Below are 23,065 nucleotides of genomic sequence, written 5' to 3'. Positions count from 1 at the left end.
ACATATGCACATATATGCCAATGTAATAATATCCAAGATTAATTTTAACAGGAAACAGGGGTGTAGCAACTAACTGCATTTTAAGTTTGAACACATACAAAAGAATAATGATTTTATGCAAAGTTTAACAGACAACTGGTCAAAAAAAAAATATATATATAATAACAATAATAATGTACAAAAGAAACGGTTTAGCAACAAGACAAACATTGATATTAATATTTAAGTAATCTGAGGACATTTTCACTATAGCCGAGAACTGATATGCATTATGGTGCAATTTGTCTTGAGTTGTGATCACAGTAGAAAAATAGTAGAAAGCTTTCTGTTGGTCAATGCATCAAATGTGCATGTCCAACTTGTGTTTGGAAATCTTTTGCCTTTACCAAAAATTACCAATTGCCTATTAAAATGACTGGATTTTGCTGGTGAAAATTTGTTGATCAGCTGTAAATGTCACCATGCTTTTGATATGAAACAAGGGAGAGTGTGATCTGTGATGAGAGAATGAGTTGGATAAACGTTCTGACATACAGCGTAGACATGGATGAACTGATGGATGAATTCATTGGCTTGGTTTTACGTTTTCTTATTTTTTATTCACCGCTATTACTGTCCCTAACTGTTGTTAAGATAAATATAAACATAAATATGGAGGATGAGGGTAGAGGAAAACAGATGGTACACGTGGTGGGATAACACATATTGAAAATGATGACTATTATTAAATGTCTAACCTCTGCATGCTCAACAATCAAAATAGAGTATCGAAGAGAGCTGTATAATATGACTAAATAGAAAAAACGGCCAACCGATAGCATAATTTAGGTGCAAATTAGGTGTTATATTGTGTCCTCTCAGTTTTCGGATCATTTATCGTACATTATAATCATATAGTATGTCTACTGAGATTTATTTTTGCCCTCAGTTTCAAGTAGCTTTAGAATACGAACAGGCAGTGAACACACAACGGGCAGTACTACAAAATCCAGCAGTTAGCATACAAATCCTGAAACTATTTAGCATTACTGTCTTGTCAGAATATTTTAAATGATTTAAAGCTTGTGCATTTGCATAGTGTGTGGATTCTGGTTTGTGTTTTGCACATCTAAAGCTGCACTGGATGTTTCCCGAGTCCCGAGAAACACTTGAGACCAGAGCACTGACACACGGCTCACCAATAAAACATCAACACTCTAGAGGTGAGAGAGAAAGAGAAAAGCATCTCTGCCTTTCAGTTTGCCTGAGGGAATGCTATCCACTCCATTTTTACATGAAAGACCTTTTCTGTTTTTGTGATTGAGGGCATCGGGATGGCCTGAGGGAAGAGAGTTTGTGGGGGAGCGTTGTAGAACTGGGGGCGTGTTGGATGGTAATTCGCACGGAACGGCAAAATCCAATCATCCCGGTCAGTCAAAGCGCTGAGCACACAAAAAGCCGCCGTTCTTGTCCACACAAACATGTGTGCTCTTCGGGTGGATATGAATCTGCTTTATTCGCGGTCGATTGAAGACAATGGTGCACGCCGCAGATAAGATTCGCCCGGTCTCCTCGGACAGAGAAAATAACTATTACCCACCCACCTCGACCCCCCTCCAAAACATACACACGCAAACACGTCCCAAACGTCCCATTCTCAAGCAATGAACACAGATAAGCAAATGTCATGTCGTTCTTGAGTTAACCCGCATTCATAGCGGTCGCCGTCACTTTCGTAATCAAAATCAATAAGAGCCCAAGGGCCATGAAGGAAGGGAAAAAATAAAACAAGCTAATAAGCAGATGCTAATGAGCCCCAGAGAAAGGTCAAGTCTAAACAAAAGATTTTCCCCTTATAAATATTTAACCATGATTAGTATTACAGGAACAGGTAATTAAGCCATCAGGCATCAGGGCCGGCTACCTCTGATTGGGCTCTCGTTTAAGATTAGTTCACTTGAGTGGAGGACCCCTCAACAGCCCCTAATGGGCTTCTTTTGTCTGTGAAGACGTCCACTGAAACAACAAACCATACACATAAACAACGCCAATGACTTCTGTCCTGCAGATAACAGGATGCAATGAATGTAAAAGAGCTATTTATAAGATATGACTAGTAATTATATGGGTATTTGCATATGATGATATTGGTTTTTCAAAAATAGAGCTTCTGAAGGAAGAAAGGAATGAGATCTGAAATAGAAATGGCTGTACACTGTATGCACAAGGGGTCCCGCTTTGTGCCTGACAGGCCGATCAGCCTTACAGGCTCATATGGTAAGGGTTAGCAGTAGGTCAGGCACAAAGCAGGACACCAATGGGCCTTAGTATAAAGGCAGCATACATGACAACCCAACATGCACTAGGTGAAATCAACTTGACAGGTATATTATGAGAAAACAGGAAAACGAATGCGGAAAGGTGCTGAAGTGACAGCTGTGCAGACTTATTCAAACTCCGATACAAATGTGTGGATTTTGAAAGCATAGTTCAATAATTAATTAATGACAGATTAATTAAGTAATAGTCTCATAGATACATCAAAATAAATAATAATACAAATACATGTTTTTATCAGTGTTGTTATTGTTACCTTCATCTAAAATTAACTACTTCAATTGAAATAACACTAAAAATTTAAGGAAACATAATTGATTAATTGGCAACTAAGTTGAAGTTGAAATACTAAAATAGTGTAAACAAAAATAAATTTAAAAGGATTTAAACATAAACATAATAGAATACAGATTATTACAAAACCAAAACTACAACTTAAAAAAAGCAAACTGATAAAAATAAGTGTACAAATAAATATAAAAATAAGATAATACAAAAATATTAATTGTTTTAAGAAATGTTTTTAATAAATCATTTTATATATATATATAAAAGTATATAAACTACAAATTCAGACTGAATGATTAATGAGGGTGAAAATATAACCTATATATTATGATAATGAACAAAGCTATGAAGCTACTTGACTGCTTTAAAAAAACTCTTTATTGCAAAAATTAATGCAAGATTAATAAGAGCATAAGCATTCAATAAATGTGTTGAAATTAGATTTAGTGGCATCTATGGTCAACAGGACAGCCACGAGGAAGGGTCAAGAGGATCCCCCTTCACCTGGAGCTGACACATATATGGCGTTTATGTGTGTGCAGGTCATTCCATGAGGACGGCTGTATGTTATCGCTCTTGTGCTATAACACACACACAAAAGCAGGTGTGTGTGCAAGCTCATCATAAAGGGAGCAGTTCTTCGAATCCCAGTGCTCTTAGCAGGAGGATGTGAGGGAGCTTTAACACGTCTAACAGAAATTACACAGCTTTGCAGGTGAGTCAAGATGGAGACTGGTTTATTCTTCTCCACACGTTCCCCTGGTGGAATCTCCCAACCTCGAGGCACAAACCAATAAAAGCGGACGAGAAACAGTCATATACCAAGCGATAATGCTCCCGCCTGCGCATGCGTGTGTGTCCAAAGAAAAAGAGCGAATGATTCTCTTGAGACAGACACTTGACATTTGTTGAATCAGACAATATATTCAGAATGTGTGGCCGAAAAAAAAGAGAAATGAATCACTTTTATCTTTTCTCATTCCAATCTTTCATTATGCCCAGTTTTATCAACCAGTTCCGGTCCGGTGTGACTCTGTAAGCTTGTTTAATAGAAGCATATCTCTCCTCTTCCCATGCCACACAAATAAAAAAAGGGGGTTGCGTAGGATTAGGGCAGGGAAGAGGACGTTACTGCCTTGTAAAAGGGACTGAAGACATTTCAGCGCTCCTCAGAGGAAGGGATGAACAGCAGAGAGTACATGAGCGGGAGGGGACAGATACACTAGCAGAGGAAATCATTCAAATCCCCTCAAAGGGAAAACCAGTTTTCCAGTCTCACAGTAAAAGGGATTGAGAGTTCACACATGGATAGGTTTATGTTCAGTACACTCTGCCTACAAAACAGCAGCTCAGAGAGAGAAAAGTATATGTTTACGGAACGCTTGAGTCAGTGTGCACCTGTGGATCACTGACATTTACACACTGGCTCTACCTGTCAAATTACCTCAAGGAAGATGAAAGCTTGTTACTTTAAGTCGGCATGCAAAGAAAATTCACCCTATCTACGTTCTAATTGCATGTTATTGATCCTATTGTGAACAATACATCTACGCATACATATGTCTTTTTTTTTTTTTAAATGTTTTGATTTGGTAATCTTGTCCTAAAAATGTCAAATCAGGATCTGGTGAAAATGGCAAGACTTCTCTCTGGTGATTTTTCTCATGCTGGATTTTTCCAATCATTTAGTCCAATTAAACCCCGCCCCCTTCCAAGCTCATGTTCATCTACCTCCATTTTAGAGTGCAACACCCACATCTCAAAATCCAATTAGCATGCCTGCTCGATGAAGATCTGTTGCTGCTTCATTGTGACTTTAAAGGTGAGTGCATCATTTTTGTAATTTAGTGACTAGCATAAACAGAATTGCAAAAATAATATCTCCCCGCATCTGAATATGCATACTTTCTAGTATGCAAAAATTGTAATGTCAAAGAAGTAGTATATCCGATTACATAGTATTTGAAACACAGCAGGCGAAAAGAACCTGCATGACCCACTGCTATAGGAAAAATTCAGAAGAACTGATGAACACTTTACTATCCCATGAGACCACGGGAGGAGTCGTGAATGCTGGGAAAGAAATGCAACTGATGTCAATCACATATAGTGGATGGAGTATGTTAAGATTGCATTGATACTACACAAATATATATACAATATTTAACAGTCGCAAAGTAAGTTCTTCAACTTATACAGCTACTGTTTCCATCCACCCATCCATACATCCAATCTATGTCCGTAAGGCCTATAAACCTTGAAATTCCAAGGCTATAACTTTTTTCTAAACTTTGTTATTAAAAAAAGCCAATTTTTAATGCTTTGCTTTTCTATACTTTTCTTTTCCAACCTTTCCTTTTCTGGTTAAAAACAATAAATTTTTCTTGAAAGATAAATCCAAGTCAGTTAACTCGACAGCCATATTTGCAACGACTCCAGATAGCAATTTTGGGCATGCAATACCAACTCCTATCTACCTAAATGGGCAAATTCTAAAATCTCAACTGCTGCCCAAATTCATGTTTAATTAACATTTCAAATGAGCGACAAATTCTTACATGAACTGACTCATAAATGTTGTTTTAATGCTCAAATATTCTTAAAAAGGTTTATATTTCAGGTTGGTCCAGCCAATGCGGCATATGCATTCCAAAATGTGCATCTCAAGATACTGAATGTTTCTAACAGCAGTTCCAGTGATGTGATGACTTCACCACTGTGATGACTATTGGCTCTTTTACTTAAAAACTAGACTTATTCTGCCAAATTGCATATGCACTTTCTACATTTATGGTAATGAGTGGTTTATATACAGTCTTTGGTTCAACTCTCATTAATTATTTTCAAATTCATACTGCATTTCTGTATCATGTTTGCTACACCAATCCTGGAATTAATTTGGAACCTAAAAGGAATTCTTAGTTTAATTCCAAATGGTCATGCCATTTCTCCAACAAAAGCACTTTATCAAAAACATTTAATCTTAGAAAACTAGTAAAGTGCAGTAATCTAGCTATTTGTGTAACTTTCCAGTCTTCAGTTCACTTTAGGTGAGTTACAGCATTAAGGAAGAGACAGAGATGTGTAGCCAAGTAAAGAAAGTTAAACTTCTATCAGCACATGCCACACTCAGGCCTCCGCAGTGACTCCTCCATTTTTCTCCCACTGAAAGGTTCATCCCTCACAAACACGTACCCCGAGACCAGGCACTCACACACCTTCAGCCCACAAGGTCACTCTCCTGTCTCCAAGACAGCAGCACTGAAGTTCATTATCGTGTCCCTAATCTCAGGAGGAAGTATGCATGTCGACTGTAACCTTGGACTCCCTTGATCTCGCACTCTCTTGCGGACACACGCGCATACACACAATAACCACTGAAACCCGTCACTTCTAAAAACAAAAAAGAGGGTTTTTAAAGATAGCCACACATGGGAGAGAGAAAGAGAGAGCGAAAACATGCAAAAAAATTACATTTTGTTCCAAACACTTTTGATTACAATTTTGTAATTGACATCAAAACACTAACCGAACATAAGTTTAAAACGTCAGGAAACATGTCTATCTACACCAAAAGAGCTAAGCTTTGTACCTTATTCACCCCTACAATGTTCATAGTAGAACCTTAAGGGTATATGCTACTACTCTAAGGTACTAAAATGAGGTACAAAATTGTCGCTTAAGGGATCTGCCCCAGTGAGAAGAGTTGCACTGTTAAAGGTACAACGTTTGCACTTTTTTTCTGACAGTGTAATAGAAACTGCTCAGAAGCTCTCTAAAACCTCCAAACAGACCACTCTGACCAGCTAAGGGAGACTAGCTACAGTATGACCAACAAACCAATTTAGGCTTTAAACTAATTTGCTGGTCATAGCTGGTCTCCTTTGCTGGTCAGACTGGTCTGTATGGTGGTTTTAGAGAGGTTTTGTTGGAACTTCGAGCTGGACTGCATACCCCAAAAGCATCCTAAGCTTAAGTTGATCGTATCGCCATTGGTTTCAATGGGTCTACAATGTACTTAAGCTTATGATGCTTTTGGGAAACGCAGCCTGGCTGGGAAACCAGCTTAAATCATATAAAAACCAGACTGGTTCAAGATGCATTTTTTCCAAGCAGTGCGTTCAAACTATTTCAGAAATACTATTTCAGTCTTTCTACTTAGAAATTTTACAGTTAATTTAATGTTTTACTTGTGTAATTGTTTGTGAACTAATAACTAGAGAACTAATTACTAGTAATTTCTGAGCAAAAATGGTTTATAAGGATTTCTACACCTTTTTTTTTTTTCAGTGGAGAGACATCTTTCAAATAACATGCAACAACACATAATTCACAATAAACTGAATGTGGATTAATATGGTCAGTTATGGTTTTATGTTCATTTTAATTTTAATTTTGCTTTGGGATTGAGATTGAATCTTTCTCATCCACTTAGTCAGAATCTCACTCTCTCACTCCTTTTACCTGAACAAAGTCAACGAGATTCACATTTATGCATTATTTAGCCAAATTCAATTAATTCTACATGCCCCATTTTGCCTGAATCACATTAGCAACAATTAAAATAAATGTTCCAGCCATATTTAACAGGTCAATTAAAATAACCTTTTGGGCAAATGGAAAAAAAGAAGCAGCAAAGCACCTGTTAAACTTTTCAGGAGACAAATGACCGTAGCGGTTATTATATACAGCGGAGCTCCTTGTGCACAAGAGAAGGAAAACATTATTTATCAGCTGTTGATCCAAATGAAGAATTATTCCAAGATGGTGTCTTCGCTAGCAGCCCTGAGGAGAGCAGACCGCGGCGCAGAGAAGTGTGGGTGAAGATAGAGAAAGCCTGCAGTTTATAAATTATTTGGAGAGCATGTTAGAGGATATAGCGTGCTAATGAATAGAGGACTGCCATCTGCCTCCCCATTATAATAATGAACTCTGTCGCCCCACGGCAGGGCCTGTGTGCTACAGGTGCACAAAACCAGCATTATATACCAGAATGTCCCAGTAAGCTCCGCCCCTGGAGCACCTACAGATAGGTTATTCACACCTATTGCTTAGACAAATGCACTGGACATCTAGCTGTCACTCAATACCACAATCTGCACTGCTCTGAGAACGGTTCGAGGTTACCTCAGTTATATGTGATATTCAATATATTTTTTTTAAACTTTGAGAATGTGTGTGTAACTCATTCCCAACTCAAAATAAAATCCAATTAAAGTGTCTCTGTCAATTACATAACAGCAGCAACAGATGTATGAGAATGTGGACAGGAAAAGGAATGATTATATTAGTAAATCATGCAATCAATTTAATAAAGCGAGGGAACGAATTAGTAAATCGTGTGAACATTTTACTTTTTTTCCTGCATGTCATGTGTGGCGCTCCGTAAAATATGAATATTAGATGAAAAGACAATGAAAATTAGAAATAAGTTTAATATAAGTTTTAATTGAAGCACTAAAATTATTAATTGGAAATAAATAAAAACTAAATACTAAATAAAAGTAAATTAATAGACAATTAAACCTAAATAGTAATACTGAATAAAAATAACTAGAAAATTAAACTAAGCATGTAAAAAGAAAAGCTAATTCAAAATATTAATAAAAACTATAATAGTCTATAAATAATACTAGCTTCAAAACATACAGGAAACCACTGACTTCTATTCTAAGCCATTATTGTAAGTTATTGTAAATACAGGTTTGAAATCATATTGGGGTGAGTAAATGATGACAGAATTTTTTCATTTTTGAGTGAACTATCCCTAGATAATATACTAGTGTATCTGATATTTTCATCTATTTTTTCATAAGTTGTCAAATGTGCATTCCCCAGACTTTAACATAAGCTATAGGCTACTGACTACATAAACAAAAACAAAACTAAAAGTAAATAAATAATACAAAATTAAAATTAAAAAAACACACTTAATAAAAAAAATCATATTTTTATAGTTATTTTTGCAGCCCTTTTTTTCTTTTGGTCACCATTAACCTCCACTGTAGTCAAAAGAACAGCATGAACATTCTTCAAAATATCTTCTTTTTGTGTTCCTACACGTTTAGAATGAATAAGGGTGAGCAAATGAAGACAATCTTTTCATTTTCTTGGTGAACTAATACTTTAAGATGCAACAAGGAATACAAAATGATGGTTCAGTCGTCACTCCCATAAAGCCAAGTGTTAGTTGGGCAAGGATTAGAGTACCTGAGAAACACAGAGAGAGAGAATCCATAATCCCTCTGTGAGAAACTCTCTTCGATTACAGCCGCCAGAAACATTCACACAGCACACAAACATGAACAATCTGAAAAGCTATCAGAGAAAAGAAGTAGAAAGAGAGGAAAAGCACTGATAAAGTAGAAACGACTTAGGAGTATTTCCCCTGTAGTTGCTCTGAGGGGAGGAGATGAGAGCAAGAACTGCCCTGAGAGGAATAATCTTTACAGAATAAAGATTAACCTCTGATTTCTGAGAGGCAATGATGGAGAAAAAAAAAAAAGAGCTGTGAGAGACAGCCAACTTTTGTGGGCAGGATGTCAATGGCAAAAAGGTAGACACGAAAAGACTGTCAGGAATAAAGGGCATGGATCCATTTAGCCCACAGATGAAGAACGATACGGATTACAAATGTAAGAACAGAGAAAAGGGGAGATAGCTATTTTGACAAAAAATTACAGATATGAACATTTTCTGGACTAACATACACCACAAACATGGTTTCAAGTAATTGTTTACCCAAAAATGAAAATTGTCTGAAAATGTACTCACTCTCAGGCTATCCAAAATGTAGATGAGTTTGTTTCACAATCGGATTCTCTGCAGTGAATGGGTGCCGTCAGATTGAGTGTTTAAACAGCTGATTAAAAAAACATCACAAAAATACACAAGTAATTCACACGACTCCAGTCCATTAATTAATGTCTTGTGAAGTGAAAATCTGCGTGTTTGTAAGTTGGTCCCATAATACTTCTTTCTCCAGTAAATAATCATCTCATCTGAATCAGGCGAGAAATATGCATAGATCAAACACCATTTACAAGTGAAAACAGTCCAAAACAGTTATAGACAAATATGTCAGTGGATTTTGATGTGAGAGAACAACAGCAGATAGAATTTTTCACTGGAGTAAGCGTTGTAATGGATTATGAGCTGGTATTTTGGCCAGAATCGACAGTTTAAAGTTAAAACACCTTAATGATTGATTTGTGTTTTTTTTTACAACCCATGCAGTTTTTTTAAATTCACAAGATGCTAATTGATGGACTACAGTCGTGTGTATTACTTGTGGATTATTGTGTTGTTTTTATCAGCTGTTTGGACTCTCATTCTGACGGCACCCATTCACTGCAGAGCATTCATTGGTGAGCAAGTGACGTAAAGCTACATTTCTCAAAATCTTTTTTGATAAAGAAATAAACTCATCTACATCTTGGATGTCCTGAGGGTGAGTAAATGTTCAGCTAATTTTTATTTTTTGGGTGAACTATTCCTTTAAGGAAGTAAATTACTATTGAGGGTCTCAACTGGAGAAAAACGTACCTGACTGACAGGGTCTCTGAGGATTCAACACATTCCCAGATGCTACAAAAAAAAAAAAAAAAAACTTGGCCTAGAAATTTTGATTCATCGTGTGGTGCTGTCCATCCAGCCTTGGCCTCACCTGAAAAACAGCCTTCATTTAGTCAGTCCAACCTCCAATACCTTCATAAATGTGCCTGGAGTCAAACATTAGGGATGTATGTATGTATGTGTATGTGTGTGTGTGTGTGCGCTTGTATGAGAGAGAAAAGGAGATCCAGTAGAGATGGCATGTTTGTGTTTGCCATGTTTTCAGACCACCAGTGCACAGAGAATGTTCATCTGGCATGGAGAAGAGTTCTCATGGCTGGCAACTTTATAAATGTGTGTATGTGTGTGTGAAGCGGGTTTTTAGCCTGAAAGTGAAGAGGTATTTTCACTGCTCTCCAGAACTACTGGAGCGACACTGCATAGTCTGACGGATAAATTTAAAATGGTGAGGAGAATGAGGGAGGGGAAAGAGATATAAAAGAGAGAGAGAGGCTACGCTTTAGGATGGAAACGTGCTTTCACTCTCAAGCGCTCTCATTCTTTGCAGTTCTCTTGATTTTTTTCCAATTCTCTATATCAAAAAGGGTTTTCATGAAACTATTCCTAATCTACAACTCAATGCCATCAAAGTATAAGAAACATATAATAACCCTAGTAAAAAAAAAGAAGAAAAGAAACCTATGCCATTATTTAAAATACATATATTTCATACTAAATATACTTGACATATCACTTAAGACTAACTGATATAAATTTATAATTAAAATTTATTTGGAGTATTTTTTATTGTACAATACACATTTCTTAATATTATGCCTACAATATGATTTTTAATATCACTAACAAGGATTGTATGATCTCTGTATGATCTTTAAACGGAAGATATTTGAAGTGTACCTGAAGTATACTTGGAATAGTTCCACTTTAGCACAATCAAAAGTATATCTTTAGTTGGACTTTAATTAAAGAACACAATTAAGCAATCACAATTAAAGAACATTAAGCACAAAATTAGTTGTTCCAATTTAGCACACTAAGTATACAGTACCAGCTTAGTACACCAAAAGTACAATTGCAGGATATTTTTATTGAGCATATAAATATGTAAATGTATTTGTAGTATACTTACTACAAATTTTTTTATTTTCGAATACATTTTAGTATACTTGTTTTCACTAGGGAATGTAACTAATGCTGCGAAGTTAACTCATTTAGTAAAATAACTTCTAAACAAAAACAAGTATTAAAACACATCTTGAGAACATTTTAAAAATGGCACAAGGATTGAAAAATTTGAGACATGATGTAGCAGCTAAAGACTGATCTGATCCTAAACCTCTTTAAAACATTTGCTATAAATGCTGCACTTTAAAAATTCGGCATAAGAACTGAAAAATAGCTAGATGTGATCTGATTTGATTGAACAAGGCAAAACCTCAAATTCAATTGCAAAACAGACTGGATTTTGTAGGCTTTCATATAAATCATCATGCAATTATTGCTGATTAATTAACTGTCATGTAGTTAATTCTTTAGATGCGTTTAATCAAGCCCTAGTATTAAGACAATAATAGGACACAATCAGAAGTGGCTTAGGGTTTGAATTGTTTATTCTTTAAAGCAGATCAGGGGATCAGACCTGACCTTTTTGTCTGAACGACGAGACAAAAAACGATAATGAACATCACACGCAAAAACACAACGAACAGCTGGAGGATGTGACTAGTGCAATGGGTATTGTGATGGAGGATTGTGGTTAACAGGGTGGATCACAGGTATGATGGTATGGTGACTGGATAAGTGACGCTACGCAACCAGACCGACCAAATCTAGAACCAACTCAGAGTTCTGGGATTCTGTTGTGGTTGGGTCTAGATTGGCCTAGTGTGGCCAATATTTGGTGTCTAGTTCGGTTCTCTTCACTATGTGCTATCCTTTGTGAACCAAAAAAAGGTGCATTTTCTAGTTCAGGTGAGTTCCACCTACGATCGCCGCTGCTTACGGATTCTGTCCATTTCAGAAATGGATACCAGTTTCCCTTTTACTGGATAACGGTGAAATAACAGGAAGGAGGTAGAAAGGTAAAAGTGATGGGAAAGGGTATAGGAAAAAAAGGAAGGTTCAAGGGTATCTAGCTCTCAATCCACTGCAGATTCTGCTTCAGGTCTGCTCAGGTGTGTCTCCGGGTGGCGTCTTTCCTTGGCAACAGTCGATAAACGGTGAGATCACAAATACAAACAGGTCTTCTGCACAGAGACTTAACCTCCAGTCCTCAACTTGTCCTAGACAAAGACAAAAAGACAGAGTGTGTGTTAGGAAAAAAGCAAGAGACGCAGTGGCACGTTTCCACGGCATTTGCATGCAAATTCACAAGGAGAAAGAGAGAGTTAAAAGGAAAAAGGAGTGAATGTGTGCATATTCTTGAGAGATGAGCCACACGGCAAACCACGGTGGAAGCAAAAAGCCCCAACACAACCAAACGTAAACATGCGGCTCTTTCTTCCCGTCAATACGCATCTCTCACAGGCTACTGCACCCGATAACAGGAAATAAGAATCCCTAGAGTGAGAGAAGGAGAGAGAATGGAAGAGAAGGAGAGGAGAAGATAGACGGGCGTCACGGTCTGTCGTCAAGACTATAAAAAAGGAAGAAGCCATAGAGACGTTTTGAGAGAAAACAACAGATTTGTCCTTATTTGTACTCTCATTAACTGCAGCTGCAACAATTTAAAATAATCATACATATTTTCCAGCAAAATTGGATATTTAACATTTATTAAGAAAGTAAATGAGGACAATTAAATGAGGATGTTTTGTTCCGCTGTTCTTTTCCATACAATAAAACTTTCAAGTTGAAAAATACATCATATGTGACCCTGGACCACAAAACCAGTCTTAACTGTAAATTTTTTCAAAACTGAGATTTATGCATCATCTGAAAGCTGAATAAATAAGCTTTCCGTTGATGTATGGTTTGTTTGGATCGGACAATATTTGTCTGAGATACAACTATTTGAAAATCTGGAATCTGAGGGTGCAAAAAAATCTAAACATTAAGAAAATCGCCTTTAAAATTGTCCAAATGAATTCTTAGCAATACATATTACTAATCAAAAACGATGTTTTGATATATTTACAGTAGTAAATTTACAAAATATCTTCATGGAATCTTTACTGAATATCCTAATGATTTTTGACATAAAAGAAAAATCGATAATTTTGACCCATACAGTGTATTTTTGGTTATCGCTACAAATATACCCCAGCGACTTAAGACTGGTTTTGTGGTCCAGGGTCACATATAAGTCCATAACATACTATAAAAACAGTCCATATGAATAGTGTGCTATGTGTCAAATCTTCTGAAGTCATATGAGTGATTTATGTGAGAAACACTTGCAATTTTTTCAATTAAAATCTCTTCAATCTTATTTAGGTTTGCATATATATATAAATATGGCACATATAGACATGCAAAGCGCCAAATCTGAAGATGTGCATAATATAAATATATTTTTTTATTATTAACAAAACTAAAACTAATGAAAATTTATTTAATAATAATTGAAATAAAGTTGAAACAAAATGAAATACAAATATTAGATGAAAACTTAAATTCAATTAAAAACTGAAATGTTGCCTTGCCAAATAAATGAAATAAATTATTATTAAACTTGAAGTATTAAAATGACTAAAAATAAAGACAGAAAACTGTTAAAGCTAAATCGAAATATAAAAAACCGGTAACACTTCAGTATAGGGACCAATTCTCACTATTAACTAGCTGCTTATTAGCATGCCTATTATTAATATATTATTATTAGCACTTATAAAGCACATATTCCTACGTCCTTAATCCTGCCCAATACCTAAATTTAACGACTACATTACTAACTATTAATAAGCAGCAAATTAGGAGTTTATTGAGGCAAGGTCACAGTTAATTGTTCGTTAATGGTGAGAATTGGACCTTAAAATAAAGTGCTACCAAAAAAACTGATAAAATAATAAAAAAACCTTGGTCACATTCACTTTTATTGTATTGAAAACAATAAAAAAAAAATATTTAAATATTTAAATCATCTCTTTTTGTGATCTGAAGATATAGATATACAGGTGCTGGTCATATAATTAGAATATCATCAAAAAGTTGATTTATTTCACTAATTCCATTCAAAAAGTGAAACTTGTATATTATATTCATTCATTACACACAGACTGATATATTTCAAATGTTTATTTCTTTTAATTTTGATGATTAGAGCTTACAGCTCATGAAAGTCAAAAATCAGTATCTCAAAATATTAGAATATTACTTAAGACCAATACAAAGAAAGGATTTTTAGAAATCTTGGCCAACTGAAAAGTATGAACATGAAAAGTATGAGCATGTACAGCACTCAATACTTAGTTGGGGCTCCTTTTGCCTGAATTACTGCAGCAATGCGGCGTGGCATGGAGTCGATCAGTCTGTGGCACTGCTCAGGTGTTATGAGAGCCCAGGTTGCTCTGATAGTGGCCTTCAGCTCATCTGCATTGTTGGGTCTGTTGTCTCTCATCTTCACAGATTCTCTATGGGGTTCAGGTCAGGCGAGTTTGCTGGCCAATCAAGCACAGTAACACTATGGTCATTGAACCAGCTTTTGGTACCTTTGGCAGTGTGCCAAGTCCTGCTGGAAAATGAAATCAGCATCTCCATAAAGCTTGTCAACAGAAGGAAGCATGAAGTGCTCTAAAATTTCCTGGTAGATGGCTGCGTTGACTGTGGACATCAGAAAACACAGTGGACCAACACCAGCAGATGACATGGCAGCCCAAATCATCACTGACTGTGGAAACTTCACACTGGACTTCAAGCAACATGGATTCTGTGCCTCTCCACTCTTCCTTCAGACTCTGGGACCTTGATTTCCAAATGAAATGTAAAATTTACTTTCATCTGAAAAGAGGACTTTGGACCACTGAGCAACAGTCCAGTTCTTTTCTCCACAGCCCAGTTAAGATGCTTCTGACGTTGTCTCTGGTTCAGAAGTGGCTTGGTAGCCCTTTTCCTGAAGACGCCTGAGCGTGGTGACTCTTGATGCACTGACTCCAGCTTCAGTTCTCTCCTTGTGAAGCTCTCCCAAGTGTTTGAATCGGCTTTGCTTGACTGTATTCTCAAGCTTGCGGTCATCGCTGTTGCTTGTGCACCTTTTCCTACCCAAATTCTTCCTTCCAGTCAACTTTGCATTTAATATGCTTTGATACAGCACTCTGTAAACAGCCACACCTTTCAGTAATGACCTTCTGTGACTTACCCTCTTTGTGGAGGGTGTCAATGTTCATCTTCTGGATCATTGCCAAGTCAGCAGTCTTCCCCATTATTGTGGTTTCAAAGAACAAGAGATACCCAGAATTTATACTGTAGGGATGGTCATTTATTCAAACTCAAATGTAAATATTCTAATATTTTGAGATACTGATTTTTGACTTTCATGAGCTGTAAGCTCTAATCATCAAAATAAAAGAAATAAACATTTGAAATATATCAGTCTGTGTGTAATGAATGAATATAATATACAAGTTTCACTTTTTGAATGGAATTAGTGAAATAAATCAACTTTTTGATGATATTCTAATTATATGACCAGCACCCGTATAGCACAATATAGGTGTAAATTAATCTTTAAGGCACTGCAATAAGGCAATGCATTCCTGTATCTCACTGTTTATTTTGAGCATGATTTCATAATGCTAAAAATTAGCAAAAAGTTCTAGACTAGAGAAAAACACTCGAACAGGTGGTGGTATTTGTCCCAAACCTCCAAAGGACACGAGTTCGTGCCAGTGAAAAATACGCCTTGGCACAAACAGATGCTGTAGTCACAAACTCTTCCGCTCTTTCCGATAGAGTGGACGACAGTTGAGAGAAGAGAGAGAGAGAGAGAGGGAGGGAGGGTGAGGAGTGTTTGACCATGCGTTAGGAATAAGAAAGAGCGAATGAGAGATTGCTGCCGATATGGTAGTATTCACGGTGCTTTGAGAGGAAGAGGGCGTATACTTTATCTCTGGGCTCAGGGCACTATCGGCTCGGGGTTGTACCGCAGTCACTGCTTCACAAAGTGATGGAAGAAGGGGAAGAAGGTCACAGCCAAAATATTATCAGTCCAGCAAAGATAAACCATGGAGTAATTACGTCCACAAAGCCACAGCCGTGACCGATCACTGTTGTTACCCTCTCTGCTACTCAGGCCGTATCAGGGGAATTCATTCCTCTTTGGCTCTTTAGCAACGGTGACCACTGATTAGAACCACTCTATCTAGATTCTTTCAATAAGAGTTGTTTATACAAATATACAGAGCTATCCAGTCCTTGTTCTCTGAAAACGACAAAGATAAGATCCCGAGGGACTTCCAGATCCAGACAGACAAGCAAGGACTGGCCAGAATATCAGACATTGTGATCTACAGTGACGATAGATGGAAGTCAAAAATGCCAGGGACTGAAGGAGAACCTACAAGTCAAAGCCAAGGTGACAGGTTGTCCAATCAAACTACAGTATTTTGGTGGAAAACTGTTTTTTAGTAGAAGGTTTAGCTAAATTAGACTGCTGCCAGCATGGAAAGGTTGCTTGACATGCCCACATCTTTTAAAATCAAAACAATGCAAGAATCTAACAAAAATCTAATTTCCTATCATAATCAGTATTCGATCTAATTTACTATGATACTATGATTATATTTCACCATAGCATATGGGGAATAAAAAAAAACGTCTGGGTTCTGATGTTAAGACAATAAATACACAAAACTTCTCTACTGCATAGTGATCATGCAAACAAAATAAAAAACAAACAAAGCCTACAAGAAAAAAACAAACAAAAAATAAATAAATAAACAACCAAAACACATAAAACAAAAACAAAACACCAAAACAAAACAGAACACAACAAAACTAATGAAAAAAAAGTGTAGAGATTCACAAAAAAATACTCTTATGATGATTATTTTAATGAATTGGTCAAAAATATTCAGTGTAACAAATTACACACTGAATTTGTCAGAGCAGTTACTCAAGCAACTATGGAAGCCCGTTTCCAGTACTGAATCAAAAAAAAAAAAAAAGTTAATTGCAATTCTCACAATTCTTGACTTTTTTTGTTGTAATTGCGAGATTCTGACTTTGTTCTCCGAATTGCGATACAAAGTCACATTTGCGAGAAAAAAGTCAGAATTGCGATATTTTTATATTTGCTGTCTATTATATGTTTATATTTGCTGTCTATTCTGACTTTATAACTTTACATCTCACAATTTAGAGAAAAATAGTCAGAATTGCGAGATGTAAACTCACAACTGCAAGAAAAAAGTCAGAATTGTGAGATAAAAAGTCACAATTACCTTTTTTTATTTTTTATTCAGTGGCGGAAAAAAGTGTACATTCAAAAAAAGTGTTTTGCTGTAGTGAATGGTAGCTGTACAGCAAATTTAAGCTCTGATATATTCAAAATACACATATTTTGCTTGGCTGCACAGCCCTCTATCCCTTTCTATCACACATACACAAAGCACATAAGCAGTTTAGCTATTTTGTTATTTGACTGTTATTTTTTGGTCTTCCTTTGTGACTAATAAAAGTTTATTGCACAGGTAACCTCTGTTCCTCACAGCCAAGTCAATAAAATCATAAAATACCTCATGCCATTATTGGAATCCATATTAAATTTACCAAACAGCAATACTAAGAACAAGCCTGCGTGCAAGAACATGCATATACGCAAACACAAAAACACGAAAACATTAGAGATGCTAAAGAAGTTACAGGTAAATTTGGCGCATACACAACAATGAATAAAACATCTCTTTATTTACATGATGTATTGCTTAAGTGCAGCAGAATTCACAGCGCTGCTTTAAACTAATACCCCAGAGGGCAACACTCTTTCTCTCTCGCTCCCCAAACTGTGCCGTTGTAAAAATCTAATGGAAAGACCCATCTGAATATAAATTGTGTTTGCATAGAATTGCTGGAGTGTGTGGAGGAGATTTTCGGAGAGGGTCAGTCCAATGCTGCCTATTTCCATTCTTGCATTACGGAATCCGGACCAGGGATGCTGTGACGGGGGATTGTGGGCCGACGCTATTTAAATGACACATCCCTGTTCCCACTTACTTCATTTAACACACACTTAGGCCCGCACCAAGAAGAGCAGCTGTCAGCTGGTATTATGGAAATGAGTCTTTCGTCTGAGCCTACAATTTAGAGTGAACTTAGTGGCGCCTGTAGCCAAGCGGAAAGTGAGAGAACACTGGGCAGAAGTTTGGATTTGCAAATGGAGGTGCGGGTCAGGCAGAGAGTGTGTTATTACAGGGCTTGGAGAGGACGGCAAGGCTGTTTCACTGGATCTTAATGCTGTGGACTAAAGAGCAGCTGTAGATGCTAATTCGTACGCTAGGGTTGCTGGGAACTGGTAGAACATACAAAACAGAAGACGCACACACTACTAGAATGTGTCTTAATACATACTACTAGCACCATGGGCAAAAGTGGTCAAAAGCTTTTGACTTACACGAGTGAAGATTTAATTCAATTCTTCTACAACCTATTTTACATTTATATTAAACATTTATGTGTCTCTACATTTATATTAGATATTAACATTTCATATAATGATGAAACATTTATCATATTCTCTGTACTTTTAAATTGATATATATATATATAAAAATAATAATAATTATATATATATATATATATATATATATATATATATATATATATATATATATATATATATATATATATATATATATATATATATATATATATATTTATTTATTTATAAGATTAACATTTTATATTATGTTAAAACACTTCTCACATGCCCTGGAATAAAGATCTCAAATTGTACATGTATTTACCTGACAAATAAAAAATAATATTTGAACAATATGTTTCAAATTATTTAAAATTTAGCAAATTACAATTATTTTAAATAATTTATTCTAAAGTAAAATTCTGGAAGATATATAATTTAACCATTTCTTAAACTTGTGTTAAATAAAACAAAATACACACACAAAAAAAAAAAAACCACTGTTACAAATATTTTTGATCTGATTCAACAAAACTACAACTATCTAATGGTGAAAATATCAGGCACTGACATAGATACACACTCTAATATTTACCTGTTTTGCACTGTTGACGCACTGCATGTATAGAGAGGCGATGTTGGAGCACAGCAGAGTTTTTCCAGCATTTTCTCTGTAGCACTTCAGAATCTGCCCCTGAAGGTCGGTGCACACTGGACTAATTTCGTATCGCCTGAGAGAGAGAGAGAGAGAGACAAAAAAAGTAAAAGAAGGGAAGGAGAGTAAAAACAGTCAGAGGACAGATATATTTAGCCAATGAATGTGGTCATCCATCATAATTACATTTTCCATTTTTAATAAACTGATCCTGTGGCAGTGACAAAGAGCTGTTAAATGATATTCTTGCTGTGTTTTCACAAGTAAACATCAGATCAATCACTAATCAATAGCGGAATTGATTGGTGCAGAGTTAGTCTGCAGGATAATTGCACGTTGAATCACAGTGCAGGAGGTCTAACGAGGTGCCGCAGACATCCTGAACCACACATATTTAACCTAAATCAACATATGCCATAGGTTTTTATAAAGCTGATTACTGTTACTAACCTAAACTCAAACCTAAATGAACTTTTTTAGAATAAATGAAAACACTATTTACCTAATCTTTGACATTTGATGACCTTCACATATGTCTCCAAAGGGAATTTGTCAGATTTAGTTAACTTCTGCTGACGGTTTTGTCCCCTAAGTACAGCTAAGTAAAGCCACCCACACTCCCACCCACCCAGACAATTGAAAGCAGTATTAATCAGTGCAGCTTGTGTCTCTGATGTGTAGATTCTCCAGTGGCACGATGCTCCCTCACTGACACACACACACACACACACCTGTGTCTAAACCCACCAGCTGTACCATGTGTCTGAGCCCAACAGTCTGCAACGATAAATATATTGTCTAATGTTAGACAGCAATATCAATTTACATTTTGTGACAAAAAATGTTCTCCTAAAATGTTTGAATGACGCCAAATCTATCTATCTATCCATCCATCCATCCATCCATCCATCCATCCATCCATCTATCCTTTATTTTGTATCACCCATTTCACAATGGCTTGCTATGGATTATCAGGGGGAAAAAAATGAAACATGTCTATGACCAACTTTGTTTTGAAACAATTACAATGAAAATATACACTAGAGGTCAAAAGGTTGTAATAATTAGGATTTTTTAAATAGTTTTTGACAGAAATCTCTTATGCTCACCAAGGCTGCATTCATTGAATCAGAAATACAGTAATATTGTCAAATATTATTCAGTTTTACAATATTACAATTTAAAATAATTGTTATATTTAAATATATTTTAAAATGTAATTTACTCCTGAGATGGTAAAGCAGCATCATTACTCCAGTCTTCAGTGTCACATAATCCTTCAGAAATCATTGCAATATGCTGATTTGGTGCTCAAGAAATGTTTATTATTATTATCATCAATGTTGAATTTTTGTTAAATAGATTAAAATTTGTTATTATTCCAATCATTTGACCAGCAAGTATCTTTCACAATCATAACTACAAGTAAAGAAATGGGTGCCAAAAACAGTTTATATGCTTACTGTTATGTATTTATGTATGTTTATTATGGGATCCCTGTAAAGCATATAAGAAACTTTTTTAATTAATTTTCTCTTGACAATCTTTTAACGTAGTAACAATATCTGTATGCAACTCTAATGGTATTCTGGAAGAAACTACCACTGTGATACTTAGTAAGCAACATGTGAACTCAACTCGAGCGCTTTTTCCAAAATGTATTTGCAAACACCCCAGAATATCCAACTTTGACCCAGACAGCATTGAGTTTCCTGCTGGATTTTGCAAGACCTTGCAGATCGCTATCAACAACTCATCCATCCTTCGAGGTCACAAAGAGAGCGAATTTTCAACCAAATATCATTCTGTGAATAAGATACAGAGGATACAGCGGGTCACACTGGGCACACAGATGAAGACCACCCGGTTCCCATGAAATTTGAGGCCCAACGTGGCCAAAAACGAAACATCACCTCTGTCCCCGGAGGATTAGAACACACACACAAAACTCTTCATTTGACAGGGGTGACCTTTGGGACAGCAAAAGGCAAAGAAAGGATTGGGGCGGGAGGGAGATGTTATCCTGCTCTATTCAGAGAGGCACTCTTTTTAGATCAGACGCGGTCTAATCCGCGCCGTCATTCATATTAGCTGTTCTGAAGGGCGGATGAATGAAGGAGTGAATGGACGGCCACTGTCAGTCACAATCTCAACTCTTTGGGTCCCGGAAGGACTGGGGATTCACCCTCTCTCTTTTCTTATCCTTCTCTTTCTATATCTCTCTGTCCTTTCTTCAATCCGTCCACTTAAATACACACAGCTGCTCTCTACCACAGAGCATCCCTTTTCTAGACTGTCACAGGAAAAAAAAGGCAAAAAGAAACACATTAGAGTTGAGAAATGGATAAAACAAGACTGAATATCATACTATAAAAACTAGTATGGTAGTCCCCCTTTGGTCCATTTATACTTGAGAAATTGGAAAGAGTCACAAACACAAACCTTTTTCAAAGTTTAAGGGTTGTGTACAATATTAGCCAAAAAAGCATTATATACAGCCAGATATATTATGTATACGCACTATACTGTGTTTGCATGTAAACATAAGTGACAGCTAAAAACCTTAGTAACTACATAATTACATCATTTTCAAATTATATACATATAAATGAAATATAAATGTACAGTGCTGTTCAAAACTTTGGGTTCAGTAAAGTTTTTTGGGGTTTTTTGCAATTAAGCAATTAATAATTTTAGTCAGCACAGACATACAATTGCGATATTTTGTTAAACAAAATTACAAATACTGTTTTTCTTAACTTTCCATTCATTAAAAATTAAAAAAAAAAGAGAATGTTTTAAAAATTTTAAAAAAGATCTCTTTCCACAAAAATATTAGGCGGCGCTACTGTTTTCAACACTGATAATAAAAATGATTCTTGAGCACCAAATCAGCATATTAAAAAGATTTCTGAAAGATCATGTGACACTGAAGACTGGAGTAATGGTTGCTGAAAATTCAGCTGTGCATCACAATAATAAATTAAATATATTCAAATAGAAAACAGCTACTTTGAACTTTAGTAATATTTCACAATATTACTGTTTTTACTGCATTTTTGATCAAATAAATGCAGCCTTGAGGAGCATAAGAGGCTTCTTTCAAAAACATTAACAAATCTTTCCTCTGACCATGATTAATATGAATTTTTAATATTAATTTCAGATTCACATATCAAAAAAATAAATAAAAAAATGCAGTGGTAGCATCAAAAGATCAAATAAAACTGTCAAACTCATTCTCCTCTGTAGCGCAAGGATTTATGGATAATATTAGCTGAAAATACAGGCCTATGTATACTTCTGAAATAGCTTATCATCATTGGCATACTACTTTCAACATGATTTGGTACACACTACTTCTAATCTTGCATATTATACTACTGTATATAAAATTAATAGTGTGCAATGTAGGATTTAAAAAAAAATTAACTGAGGAAAAAAAACAACAACTTTGTTATTCAAACACATCATGTGAGTTTTTAATACTTAATAGCATTATGAGTAAAATACCCACACATCAACACCTTCGCAATCTTTTTTTATTTCTCCCGTTCTCTCCCTCACTATCCACAGATCAAGCGTCAAAAAGCAGGACAGCTCTATAATATCATAGGCGTGTATATATTTATTTATGTCCCCGCGTAAATCCCTCC

At 35.9% G+C, this 23,065-nt stretch overlaps 1 protein-coding gene across 5 annotated transcripts in view; it reads right to left on the bottom strand.

Annotated features, from left to right (window-relative positions):
- Positions 1 to 11,771: 11,771 nt before the first annotated feature.
- Positions 11,772 to 23,065, bottom strand: part of chchd3a (coiled-coil-helix-coiled-coil-helix domain containing 3a) — an 81,650-nt gene continuing 70,356 nt past the window's right edge. For all 5 annotated transcript variants that reach the window (XM_058773594.1, XM_058773595.1, XM_058773597.1 and 2 more), the window contains 2 exons: positions 19,350 to 19,485; positions 11,772 to 12,461 (listed from right to left, as the gene is read on the bottom strand). In XM_058773594.1, coding sequence (XP_058629577.1) covers positions 12,438 to 12,461; positions 19,350 to 19,485 — 160 coding nt within the window. In that variant the 3' untranslated portion in view covers positions 11,772 to 12,437. The remainder of the gene's footprint in view (positions 12,462 to 19,349; positions 19,486 to 23,065) is intronic.

Source organism: Onychostoma macrolepis, chromosome 04, assembly GCF_012432095.1.
Source record: "Onychostoma macrolepis isolate SWU-2019 chromosome 04, ASM1243209v1, whole genome shotgun sequence".
NCBI classification, from domain to species: Eukaryota; Metazoa; Chordata; class Actinopteri; order Cypriniformes; family Cyprinidae; genus Onychostoma; species Onychostoma macrolepis.
The sequence above is the reverse complement of the archived record's forward strand: the minus strand, read 5'-3'. Positions and strand labels throughout refer to the sequence as shown.